At 45.0% G+C, this 12,486-nt stretch overlaps 1 protein-coding gene across 18 annotated transcripts in view; it reads right to left on the reverse strand.

The window, feature by feature from the left end:
• Positions 1 to 2,496: 2,496 nt before the first annotated feature.
• Positions 2,497 to 12,486, reverse strand: part of ZMYND11 (zinc finger MYND-type containing 11) — a 129,851-nt gene continuing 119,861 nt past the window's right edge. For 16 of the 18 annotated variants that reach the window (XM_038530252.1, XM_038530251.1, XM_038530250.1 and 13 more), the window contains 3 exons: positions 11,980 to 12,252; positions 11,515 to 11,700; positions 2,724 to 4,735 (listed from right to left, as the gene is read on the reverse strand). In XM_038530252.1, coding sequence (XP_038386180.1) covers positions 4,613 to 4,735; positions 11,515 to 11,700; positions 11,980 to 12,252 — 582 coding nt within the window. In that variant the 3' untranslated portion in view covers positions 2,724 to 4,612. Of the gene's footprint in view, positions 4,736 to 7,856; positions 7,938 to 11,514; positions 11,701 to 11,979; positions 12,253 to 12,486 lie in introns of all 18 variants that reach the window. The other 2 variants (XM_038530244.1, XM_038530242.1) reach the window with 2 other exon arrangements.

Genomic DNA, 12,486 nt, shown 5'->3' on the forward strand with positions numbered 1-12,486 from the left:
TTACTGAAAACCTCTCCCCTGCTTTCCAGAAGGTAGTGCCATGTTTGCGGGTTCTCCCTTGCCCAGGTCCTGGCTCTTTCCTGACCTCAGAGTGTACTCTCACTGCTGCCCTCAGGATGAGGAGCAGCCGCAGGGCAGGGGGTTGTGTGGATTTTGCTCCTGGGCATCGGGGATACCCTGTGCCTGGTGCTCCCAGAGGCTGCTGGTGGACTTCTTGTGGAGTGCAGTCATCGGGAACTGCATCTGCTCACCACCCTCTGGTTTCTTCTCTGTCGGGCCTCTCCTCCTCCTGCCAGTCACAGAGGCCCCACTTCGGGGCCCGCGGGTTCTACAGTTGCGTCCTGCACCACTGGGGTGGCTGGGGTCTCCTGACTGCTCTTCTCTCCTGCGCGGAGGTCACTGCAGCTGCCCGTCAGCCCTGTGCAGTCTTTCCTTGAGGATGCAAAGCTGAGAACCAAACTGCTGTCAGGGTTCCTGGATTCCTGCAGTTTGTTTTCTGTGGGTATCTGCTCAGCTCAGCACTCTCCAGGTGTTCTCCTGAACGTGACAGGAAGGGTTGGGGCAGGTTCTTCGCCCCACTGGTTCCAGAGCCCACGGGGAGGTGTGTCTGCCCGTCTCCACGTGCACCAGCGGACGAGGCTCTTCTTGGGTGCTGGAGCCCACAGCAACCACAAAGGCACTGCGGTTAGTGGATGTCTGAGCCTTGTTGAGCACCTCACCCACCACGATGCCAACGTCACTTATGTTCCTCTTCTTGTCCTAAACATGACGCCCGTTTTTCTTCTTCCCATTCATGAACCAACTTCTCAAGGGCAGTGTTCTCTAAGCTTCACCTCTCGCGTCATCACCTCCTAGGCAGTCACTGTGCAGGATCTCGATTGGTCTCTGGTGCCAGGACTCCTCCCCTCCTGTCCTCTGCCTTCCTTAAACATCAAATCTCTCATTACTTTGAAGAAAAATAATGTCCGTAACCCTTAACCCAGTAGACCTCTTTGGCAAAGACATTTTTTCTCAAGTCTGCCTGATTATGTGCTCAGCGTCTAACACAGACGCTGGAGATCCAGCATTTGTTAGCTGGATGAACAAATCAGTATTTGCACTGTGTCTTCTGCGCTCCCTTAGCATCCCACCCCTTCGGCTATACTCCGTCCTGGTCCTGGAAGATAGGGACTAGTAGTTGCAAGACTTTACTAAGGCACGTACGGTCTTCCAGGGGCTGACGCTAGGGACGTGGTTCTCAACTTGGGCAGCTCTGGGCCTCTGTTTTCTCTCCAGTGGGAGATCAGAGTCTATCAGCTCAAATTCTGGCAAAAACGGAGTTTTCATGTCAGCTGCTAGGTTATTGAGTAGGCCCCCAAATACACATTTGCTGAGTAAATGCTGCCTACGGGTAAGGCAGTGGTGGGTGCCACTTGTCAAGGCAAAGGTTTTCTTGAGCCTGCTCTGTCCATCCTGGGCAGTCATCGGCCACATGTGAAGGAAACGTGGCTAGTCAGATGGAGACGGTAGAAAGCCTAAAACACACAACTGGATTTCGAAGACTTTGTGCAAAATAAGCACGTTAAAGAGCTCATTAACTGGCCTATTAAATATTGAAACATTTTGGATACATTAGATGAAGATGTGGCTCTTAGAAAACTTAAACTTACCTATGTGCCCGACACTATAGGTTTCCATCCAAGAGCATTATTTTGTGGTAGTTTTGCGAATGTCCCTACCTGTCACCGTGACCCCTGGCCAGCAGAACCAACATCACCTGGAAGATGATGAGAAATGGCACAATGCCAGCTCCACCGACCCCAGACTTACCGGGCCAGACTCTGCGTTTTAGTTAAGAGTCCCAGGTGATCTCTGTGTACGTGAGTCTGAGAGGGTCTACTTCAGGTCACAGAAGACCCATGGATCGGGGATTCCTAACCTGAGGGACCTGGATCCTCCTGGGGTGTGAGGAGCCTACAGATGGGCCCTGGGAATCTGCGAAATACTACAGTTTTATTATGCAGCTTATTTTCAAACATAAGTGGCTCTTCGTGAAAGGATGGCCCTGTCACCAACACTTGGGAAGTTGTGAGCAGTGCAGATGCTGGGTGTGGAACCCAACAAACTTCCAGCCAGTTCTCCTGTGATCCTGACGTCAGCAGTGGGAGAACCATGGAACCAGGTACCGACGAGGGCTAAGCCATCACTGCGTGATGATCTGGAGGGTGACGCCGGCCTTTATGGGATGACTTTGATGCAAGACAGTGTTCAGGCTAGCATGAGGGTTCAGAAAATGGGCTTTGTAGTCAGACCTGAATTTTTCAAGAAACAGCGAAAGTACATTCAGTCTTTTTGAGGACTGGTGAAAGTCCACTCAAATGTTTAAGTGATGAAGACCCTGCCTCCACAGAAAGGTGAAGTCACCAATGGTAACTTCGGTACAGGGCCACCAGGTGATCTGGCTGTGTGTGGTTTGGCATAGGGGAATGGGTGAAACCAACAATTTATTAAAGCCAGTTTTTTTAAATACATTTATTAACCAATGTTAACACATTAAATGAATCTATATATTGCTAGTCAGAGCAGCTTACAAAATGCCAGAATGCATCATAGAACTGGACAGCCACGATGAGTAATTACAATGTGCATAGTGGCTAAGCTCAACACCTTGATATAGCTTTATGATTTGCAGAAAAATTTTAATAATGATTCCTAAAACAATCAGTTGTAATTTTACCTAAAACTTTTACAAAACCAGGCCACAATCTCTTTTTTTTAATTTGTTTTTTTTTTTTTTTTAAACACACAGTTTTCACGCTGTAGTAACTTGGAAATGTGCAACCGTGTCAACGGAGACAAAAAGCCAAAGTAACACGAATCTTACTTTCATGCAGCTATCAGTTAAATAGTACATACTCTGGAATGATTTTACACCAAAAATATTTCCACAAGAACTTGCTCTCATAGGGGTGGATCGAAGTTTTAAAACTTGAAAAACAATCAGAGAAGGTAAGTGTTCTTGGTTACCGAGACCGCGGGCCCCGCGGAGTCGCGACAGATCACAGGCAGCGGGTAGGGAGCAGGACGCCCAGTTGCTAACTCAGGCTTGGTGCGGAGCGGGCTGCGGGCAGCAGCTTGTCAATTAACTTGTGTCACCACCTCAACAGCATCAGGCCTGGATGGAGGATTATTTCACAGAAGACTTAGTTACATTTTCATCTTTAGAGTGACCCTGACAAACCTGGAGAAAACTTTTTAAAAGGTTTTCCTCCTGATTCTTTCACTTCCATGGTGTGTAATTGCTTTAATAAATATCAAAGGTCTAAATAAATATTTACAAATTATTTCTCTAACCTTTAAAAATAACTAAATGATAAATGGGAATTTGACTTGGTCTAAGATCAGTCTCTGAAAAAAACATAAATGGTGAGATTTAAAAAAAAAAAAGTAATTTAAGTTTTCCTGGCTGTATTCCATATATCTATGTATAAAAAATCGTTATTCAACTATCGATCCATTCCTATTGGTAATGCTTCTTAATCCAGACATTCCGCAAAATACAGACTTTTTACAAATCACGGCATCTTTAATACAAGAAAATTAACATGCATTATTCTTCATTCTGTGTACAGTGATGGAGTTCATTAGTAGGCAATGACCCATTACTACAAACATAACGGCCTCTGTGAAACTTAAGTGCTTTCTTTCCTTTTAGTATTAATTTACAATATACGAGGTGACACCAGATAATAGGCAATCAGATGATACTTGGGGAGGGAAGGGAAGCATTAAAGAAATTTGTATGCCTCATCTATAATTTCATGGATGGATAAAGGTAGTTTTTGGCTTTTTATTTTTTATCTTGTTACAAGCACTCATGTTAGGACGAAGATGAAATGTGCAAACTTTAAAATTTAAATATTCATTTTTCTCTAAGATCCAGCTCAGTAAAAGATTACCCCAGTTCCCTGCAATTTTAAACTACAAGATCAAAGCTAATAATTTGTTATAAAAGTTATATATTGAAAAGAAATAATGAAAAACACAATTGGGAAATATTTAAGAAAAAATATGCAGGTCTAGCACCTGCTGTGTCAACCCTGTTCCCTAAATTCAATCATATACCCACTGGCATAACCAACAGATAATGCCTTTAAACAGTGACTTAAGCTGAACAAAACCAGCTCAACAAGGTTAAGAAATAAATTTCACATCAAGGTAGTATGTTTTATTTCTGAAACAGTTCTGTAGTTCTTACACTCAGATCTATTTTACACGTTTCTTTGTGAAACTCACTTGTATTCACCTGTTGTTTTTTTTTAAAGATCTGTTGTTTAAAGGTTAAAATCTCTGTAAAACCTAAAAATGTTTTAAAATTTGCTGAAAATGCAACAAATTCTCAATTAAAATTTATTTAAAATAATACCCTCCACTGATGTTACTTTTACCCCCTGAAAAACTCTGGAGGAGCATTAACAAAAGATTTAAACTACTGTGCAAAATTTCTTCACGAAAAGTGTTTAAAGGCTGGTGCAAAATGGGAAGCAAATTCTAAACAATTTTGGCTTCTTGGAAACAAAAACTGCTGTGTCTGCGAAGAGTACTCATCGGTGCTTCTCCGGAAGACCCGCCTTCATCTTTTCCGGCGACAGGTGCGCTTATGCTCAGCGTGCCAGTGCTCCTGCTGGCACTTGATGGAGCAGTACGAGGTGTTCCAGCAGCAGTGGTACATAGCTTCCTCCTCACAGTTGTAGCACTGCAGGTGAGAAATCAGGTCCGTGTTTAAATGGGGGGAGTGGCTCAAAGTGGACACTTTGGAAGCTCAGCTTTTAAAGATCTCTGTGGCTCAGCCTTCAGCCACTGTCACCAGGAAGATGACGGTGTGTTTTATGCACCAAGCTGAACGGTGGGTAACAATGGGGCAGTGGAAGCTGTAGCATTTAGTCCCCAGTGAACATGAGCTTACCTGGCACACCAACTTCTCACCTCTACTGCTCATTCCCATCAGCATACAGATGTGCACAGAGAGGATTCTGGAAAGATGACAGGGCGGGAGGCACTACAAATCTCTCCCCATGTGGAAAACAACTGCCTTGGTAGAATCTGTCTTGGGTAACTACTTTGGAACTCTGCAGTCTGCTGAAGGCTCCCAACTTCCCAGGGAAGTAGTGGACAGTAAATTCTGATTAATTCTGGTCAATTTCAGCTCTTAGCACTGTAACAAGTGCCTCCTACATCCAGCCGCACGGTGGCAGCTGTGTATATGCAAAACTAACTGCATATAAGGAGAAGTTTAGGAAGTGTGCATGCCCAAGGAGAGGCTCAGAGAAGACCTAAGAAGTCCTTAAGTTTATGCCTCAGATGGATTCTCAGCACAAAGACAGCCTACAAAACCCAGCAAACCTGAAAAGGGGAGAAAACAGTTCTAGAGTTACCATAAAATTAGATTCAAATGTCCAGTAGTATTCAGCCTCAACAACAAAAAAATGAAGGTATATAAAGAAAGAAACAGCACTTAAAGAAAATAGCTGTCCCTGAAAAGGGCCTACTAGCAGAGCTATTAAACAAAGACTTTAATAGCTGTTTTAAAGATGCTCAAAGAACTAAACAGATGTGAAGGAAGTTAATGAGGTGTGAACAAAGTGGAAATACCATTAAAAGAACACCAAAAAGAAAATCTGGAGCTGAAAAGTCCCGTTAACTGAAACAGTGATTCTCTAAAGACAAATCTGAGCAGAAGTTAGGACAACAGAAACTAACATGGGCAAAGACAGAAAAAGAGTGAGCAGAACCTGAGGGACTGGGGGGACACTGTTCAGTGTACCAAGATGCGTGTTCTGGGAGTCTCAGCAGGAGGAGAGAAGACAGGGTAGAGATCATGTGAGGAGATAATGGCTGAAAACTTCTCAATCTGATAGACGATGTGAAAGTAAATATCAAGACATGTTATCTCCAAACTTTTGAAAGCCCAAGTTACAAAAGCATCTACCACATGCAAAGGATCCTCAAAATGTTACCACCAGCTTTGTCATCAGAAACTCTGGAGGCCAGAAGACAGGGAGCTGATATATTTCAAGTGCCAAAAGAGAAATACTGTCCACGCAGAATCCTATATATATTCAGCAAAACTGTCCTTCTAAAATTCCCAGATATAAAAAAGCTGAGGGAACTTGTGACCTGCCCCACAAGAAATGATCAGGGGAGTCCTACAAGGTCCTCCAAAAGAACACTAACCAATACTTCAAAGCCATTAAGAAAAACAATAAAGATTACAGTAAAGATTACAGCAGAGATTAAAAATAGGGAAAATATGTGAAATCCAAAATTGTTTTTTTGTCAATTTTATTGATCTTTTCAATCTTTTAGCTAAAAGGCAGAGGACTCAAATTACTAAAATCAGAAATTAAAGTGGGGACCTTATTACTGATTCTACAGAAATATGAAGGACTGTGAGTCTCATCAACTATTCCACATTAGAAAACTGAATAGAGATGCCTGGGAGGTTCAGTTGGTTAAGTGTCTGCCTTCAGCTCAAGTCATGATCTCAGGGTCCTGGGATTGAGCCCCTTGTCAGGCTACCTTCTCAGAGGGGCATCTGCTTCTCTGCCTCTGCCCCATCCCCTGCTTGTGCTCTGTCAAATAAAAATCTTAAAAAAAAAAAACCTGATTAAACTAGATAAAATGGACCCACCCACAGAGTCAGTGCAATCCTTATCAAAACCTCCATGAAGCTTTTTTCAGATATAGAAAGCCCATCCTAAGATTCATGTGGAACCTCAACAGATCCCAAATAGCCCAAATAATCCCCAAAACAAGAAGAAACTGGACGACTCACACTTCGTTTCAAACCTACTACCCGAAGCTACAGTCACCAAGCCACATGATCCCGGCATAAAGACAGACACGCACACTAAGGGAGAGGGGCGAGGGCCCAGAGAGAAATCCTCACACGGACACTGAAAGGACTTTTGACGAGAGCGCCAAGACCTCCCCATGGGGAACCGACGGTCTTTCCAACAGACCAAGCTGGGAAAACTGCATCTCCACATGCAGAGGAGGAGGCTGCACCCGCACCTAACGGCACACACAGAAACTAACCCAAAATGGACCAAAGACCCAAATGTAAGGCCTACGGCGCTACGACCCTTAGAACAAAACAAAGGACAAAAAGCTTCACAACACTGAATCTGGTGATGATTTCTTGTGACCAAGAAAATAAAGTGGCCTTCACAAAAACTCTTGAAATTTTTGTGTGTTCAGGAGACACTGTCTACAGAGTAGAAAGGCAACCCGCAGTCTGAGAAAGGGATCTATAAAGCTTACATCTGGTAGCAATTAATACCCAGAATAGACACACAACTTCTGGAACCAACGAACCACCGGACTCAAAAACGGGCCTAGAAGTAGAACAGACACGTCTCCCAAGATACAAGAATGGCCAATGAGCACAAGAGAAGATGCTCAACATCACTGATCATCAGGGAAACACAAATCAAAACCACAGCGAGGTGCCACCTCACACTTGTCAGGACGGCTAGAAGCCAGAAGGCAGGAAACAACAGGCGCTGGCGAGGCTGTAGACAAAGGGGAGCCCTCGTGCACGGCTGGTGGGAACGCAAGCTGGTGCAGCAAGTGTGGGAGACAGCAGGTAGGGGCTCCTCCAGAAAATGGCCAGAGCTACCCTAGAGCCCTGCAACTCCACTTCCGGGTGTAGACCCCAAGCAACTGGAAGCACGGGCTCAGAGAGCTCTGTCCACCCACGCTCATGCCAGCATCAGTCACAGGGGCAGAACCACGGGAGCAACCCAAGTACCCGTGGACAAGCAGATGGGTAACAAGAGGCCGTGTACACCACACTCCGTGCGGTGGAATACTACCCGGCCTTAGGAGGAAGGAAATCTTCCTTCTGCCACAACAGGAATGAACCTTGAGGACATCGTGCTGAGTCCAACAGCCAGCTGCAAAAAGACAAATATGTACAATCACACGTGAGGAGATACAAAGAATGGTCAGAACTGTAAAGACAAAGCAGGATGGTGACGTAGAGGCAGAGTTTGAGTCTTACGAGAAGGAAGAGTTGTAGTAATGGCTGCACAACAGCACATGAGTGTATTTACCACCAGTGATGTGTACACTTAAAATTTACCATCTTCACCGCTACTATGTCTATTTTAGCATAATTTTAAAAACCTAGGCCTCATGTCTCCTTTGATCCACCACCCTCATTTTTCTACTGCCCTTCACAAACTCTGAGAGAGAACTGCCTGAACTTCCTATTTCCAATTATCCTCTTCCTTTTCTTTCCTTTCTTTCTTTCCTTTCCTTCCCTCCCTCCCTCCCTCTCTCTCCCTTTCTCCCTTTCCCTTTCCCTTTCTTTTCTTTCTTTCTTTCTTTTCTTAATTGTATTAGCCAACCTTAGTTTCAGGCATAGAGGTCAGTGACTCACTGGTTGCATGTAAAACCCAGGGCTCATCCTGTCACGTGCCCTCCTTCATGCCCCTCACCCAGTCACCTCATCCCCCAACCCTCTCCCCTCCAGGGACCCTGTTTGTTTCCTAGAGTTAGGAGTCTCTTGTGGTTTCTCTCCCTCTTTGCTTTAGTCTTACTTTACCGGCGCCCGGGGATGGGGACACCTACAGTCTACAGGAGGGCTAGCCCCGCCTGGCTAACCTTGCCCCCAGGAAGTTTTTGGTCCAAATGTTAACAGTACTGAGGTTGAAAACTGGTCTACACCAGGGTGAAGAATCCACGTAGCATTGGACTATCTGGACATGGGGAAAGTAAACACGACCATTTCAAGCTAAGTTAACAGAAGAAAAGTGGGATCTCAGACACTCACAGTGAGGACGAACAGGTACCAGGGAGCGAGAGGGCTGCGCTTGGATGTCATCCAGCACTTGGACACAGCCCCAGACAAGTATGTATAGGCAGGAATTTTGGCTGGCGGTCAGAGTCCTGGGTATTAGGACCAGGGAGAAAGCCTACAGGTGGGACCTAAAACCCTAGCCTCTAACTTTCTTCGTTACTGGGTATGTTGTGCTTTCTTATCAATATTAATCTTTTGAGATGTCTTGTAATCTTATTGCAATTTCAGTAAAGTTGGACACAGCTGGAATGAGTCCTGAGTTTCAATCTAGTGCTAATTACTCATGTGAGTTTGGACCAAGCTTTTTAGCTTCCATCTCCGTTTCCTCATCTTTAAATGGTTAATTTTAAGTAGCGCCATCCTTTCTCCCAAGTATCCTGACATTTACTTATGCGTTCACTCATTCATTCCCCATCTCTCTGTTTCTCATTTGTAGCTTGTCTTACATCCATTTTCCAGGATCTGTCATATACCTGTGTACTTTCTGTCCTAAGATTTGATTATAATAGTTTTAAATCTTTTCCATCTTATTAGAAATGACATGATGAGTAGAGTGTTTTTAGTCACTCCACTTAATCTCATAAGTTTCAATCCCTCATCTAAAAAAATGCATGTAAATGGAAGTAGCTCCCTTTTTGCTATAAAAAGAGATGTACAGATCAAGGGAAGAGAACAGAGTCCAGAAATAAATCCGCACCTATAGGGCCAATTACTTTACGACTAAGGAGGCAAGAATACGCAATGGGGAAACGCAGTCTCCTCAATTGGTGGCTAGGAAAAGTGGACACTCACACACAGCAGGATGAAACTAGAACACTTTTGTAGCCCAAACACTGGTTAACTCAAAATGGACTAAAGAAGTGAATGTAAGACCTGAAAACATAAACTCCTTGACATTGGTCTTGGAGAGGATTTTTCTGGATTTGACACCAAAAGAAAACTACACAAGTGGGAAGACATCAAACTAATAGCTTCTGCCCAGCAAAGGAAATAATAAAATGAAAATGCAGCCTATGGAATGAGAGAAGAGATTTACAAATCCTGTATATGATATATGTGGTTCATATAAATAATTCTTAACAACTCGGTAGAAAAAAACAACTACCTAATTTTTTTAAAATGTGCAAAGGGCCTGCAAAGATCTTTCTGCAAAGACATGCAGACACACGAAAAGATGCTCAATATCATTCATCACCACGGAAATGCAAGTCAAACCCACAATGAGATCCTACCTCACACCAGTGAGAGTGGCTAGAATCAACAAGACAGGAAACAGCAGGTGTTGGCGAGGATGGAAAGAAAGAGGAACCCTCTTGCACCGTGGGGAGGACTGCAAATTGGTGCAGCTACTGTGGAAACCAGTATGGAGGGTCCTCAAGAAGTTAAAAATAGAGCTACCCTCCGACCCCCACAATCTCCCTACCGGGGTATCTGCCCAAAGTAAGTGAAATTGGGATGCTGCAAAGATGTGAGCAGCCCCACGCTCACTGCCGCACGTGCAGCAAAGCACGGCCTCCGCGTCCACCAGGGCATGGGTGAAGAAAGATGATGATGAGTGGAGTACTGTCTGTCCCCGAGAAAGAAGAAACCCTGGAGCTGCGACAAGCTGGAGACACACAGAGTGTTGGCAGTGATGGGCGCCGCAGGGCGGTACTGACGTGGGGGACGAGGCAGGGAAGCAGACCCACCAGCAGGGCTTCAGCAGTCTCACGGCTGGGGAATGCTAGACGAGCAGCGTTCCCTTTCCCTATTACAGCCTTCTCCTCTCATTTCTTTGATTCCTCAGTAACCTTATAAGTCTAGGGCCCACTTTCTAGCTTTCTCTTGTCTTTGCATGAGACAGAATGACAGGGCGCCAGGGCCTGGCGCGGGGGATTATCTGGAGTACACCTTAATTCCTGTCTAGCGGTATTTATCTCGTTACTCATCTGCTTTTCCTATCAAGTTCTGAATTAGATGCTAAGTTCCCTTTTCTTTCTCTATCACGGTATTTGTAGTGGTCACTTTCCTGAGGGAACACCTACTGGACGTGGAAAGACCTGCTTCAGAAAAGGTAGTCTGGATCCCATGAAGACTCACAAACGTTTCCCCCACCAGTTAGCTGAGATGTGGTCCGAGCTCCCAATCTAGGGAAGAGCCGCCAACAGGACATGGTGAGAAAGGAACCGTGTGTCAGATTCTACGTGGAGTCAGAGGCTCATGAGACGTCACCATCGAATAGTAAATCGAGTGAAAAGACTAACATATAAACGCTGTGCAGCATGATCTGAAAATCCTTAATTTGCTGTCGCGACTGCTGACACCAGGTTCCAGAGACTGAGCCCTGGCCATGAGGAGTCAGCAGGCCAACCTCAGGGGACGGCGCGTGCATGGATGTAGTCCCGTAAATCAGACACAGTAACTACACGTCTGAGGGTTCACAGACTCAGCGAAGTAATCCTGAGCGGTACTCAGTACGGGGGTCCTGGAGCTCACCGGGGAGAGGACTTCTAGTAAAAATATAAAACCCATCTAGAGCTGATCATTTCACATTTGAGCTTATTTCAGGTATAAACTTGGCATAACCACGTAGGTCTCTCTGAGGTGACTTGCATCGCAGACCATTTCACCACCATGACACTGGGTGGAACATGTTCATGGGTCACACTCTGAGAACAAACCGTACTTACCCACTGCTTCTTCTTGGTCTGAGAAATCAGTTGTTTGTGCTGTGTTGCTAGCTTCTTGATTTCTTCTACAAATTCTTCTTTACACTTCTCCTTTACTTGCTTACATTTCCTGTCCATCTCACCCTGCATATTGGCTACAGCTTTATTTACAGCTTGACGCTTCTCTTCCTCCATTTCGGAGCGCAGCTGGAATGAGAACATTAGCTCGTGACTGGCCCGCCCGCGATGCACACACCTCACTCCACAGTTCCTACGGAAAGGGGGGACCCCCTCCCTGTGTTTCATTGAGAGCAGTACACGTCTTAGGTGAAGGAAAACAAGGTTTACTAGCAATCAAACGTTATAAAAGGTATTATATGATGGTTCTAGTTTTAAAAAGGAGCTGCCTGGCTGATGCCCAAGAGAAGCTGCCTACGCACTACCGGAGCGCTCCCGTCACGCTCAGGGTTCTCCAGGTGGCCTTACCTTTTCCAGAGCTTCTCGCACAACTCTTTCCGTTTCTCGTTTGTGGTCAGACTTCATTCGGTCTTTAAAGTCATTGAAAATCTTGGTGTATTTGTCGTGGCACATGCTTTGACACACTCCGTCGCTGGTGGTCTGGGTGCTTCGATGCAGCATTCGTGGTGAAGAGGCACTTAACTTCTTGGTCTGAGTTGACACAGACACCTTTTCGATTGGCTGAGGCATGGTGGGGATCTCCTGGCTGGAACTCACGGCTTCCGTTTCCGGCTCTGGTTCCTGCAGAGCAAGGACAGTGCTGAGACGCGACACGAAGCCGCCTGTTAGTAGTCCTGGTTCCAGAACGAGCTCTAGGAGGATAAAACTAGGGTAATGAACTACTGTTAAAAAACATGTAATTGAGATGGTCAATTGTGTCATGTGTAGTTTACCACAACTAAACCAAAAACAAAAAAAAAGCCCCCAAAACTTCTCGCAATGAATAGCAAGAATTTAAAACAGGAACTTCATTTT

Source organism: Canis lupus, chromosome 2 (genome assembly GCF_011100685.1).
Source record: "Canis lupus familiaris isolate Mischka breed German Shepherd chromosome 2, alternate assembly UU_Cfam_GSD_1.0, whole genome shotgun sequence".
Lineage (NCBI taxonomy): Eukaryota > Metazoa > Chordata > Mammalia > Carnivora > Canidae > Canis > Canis lupus.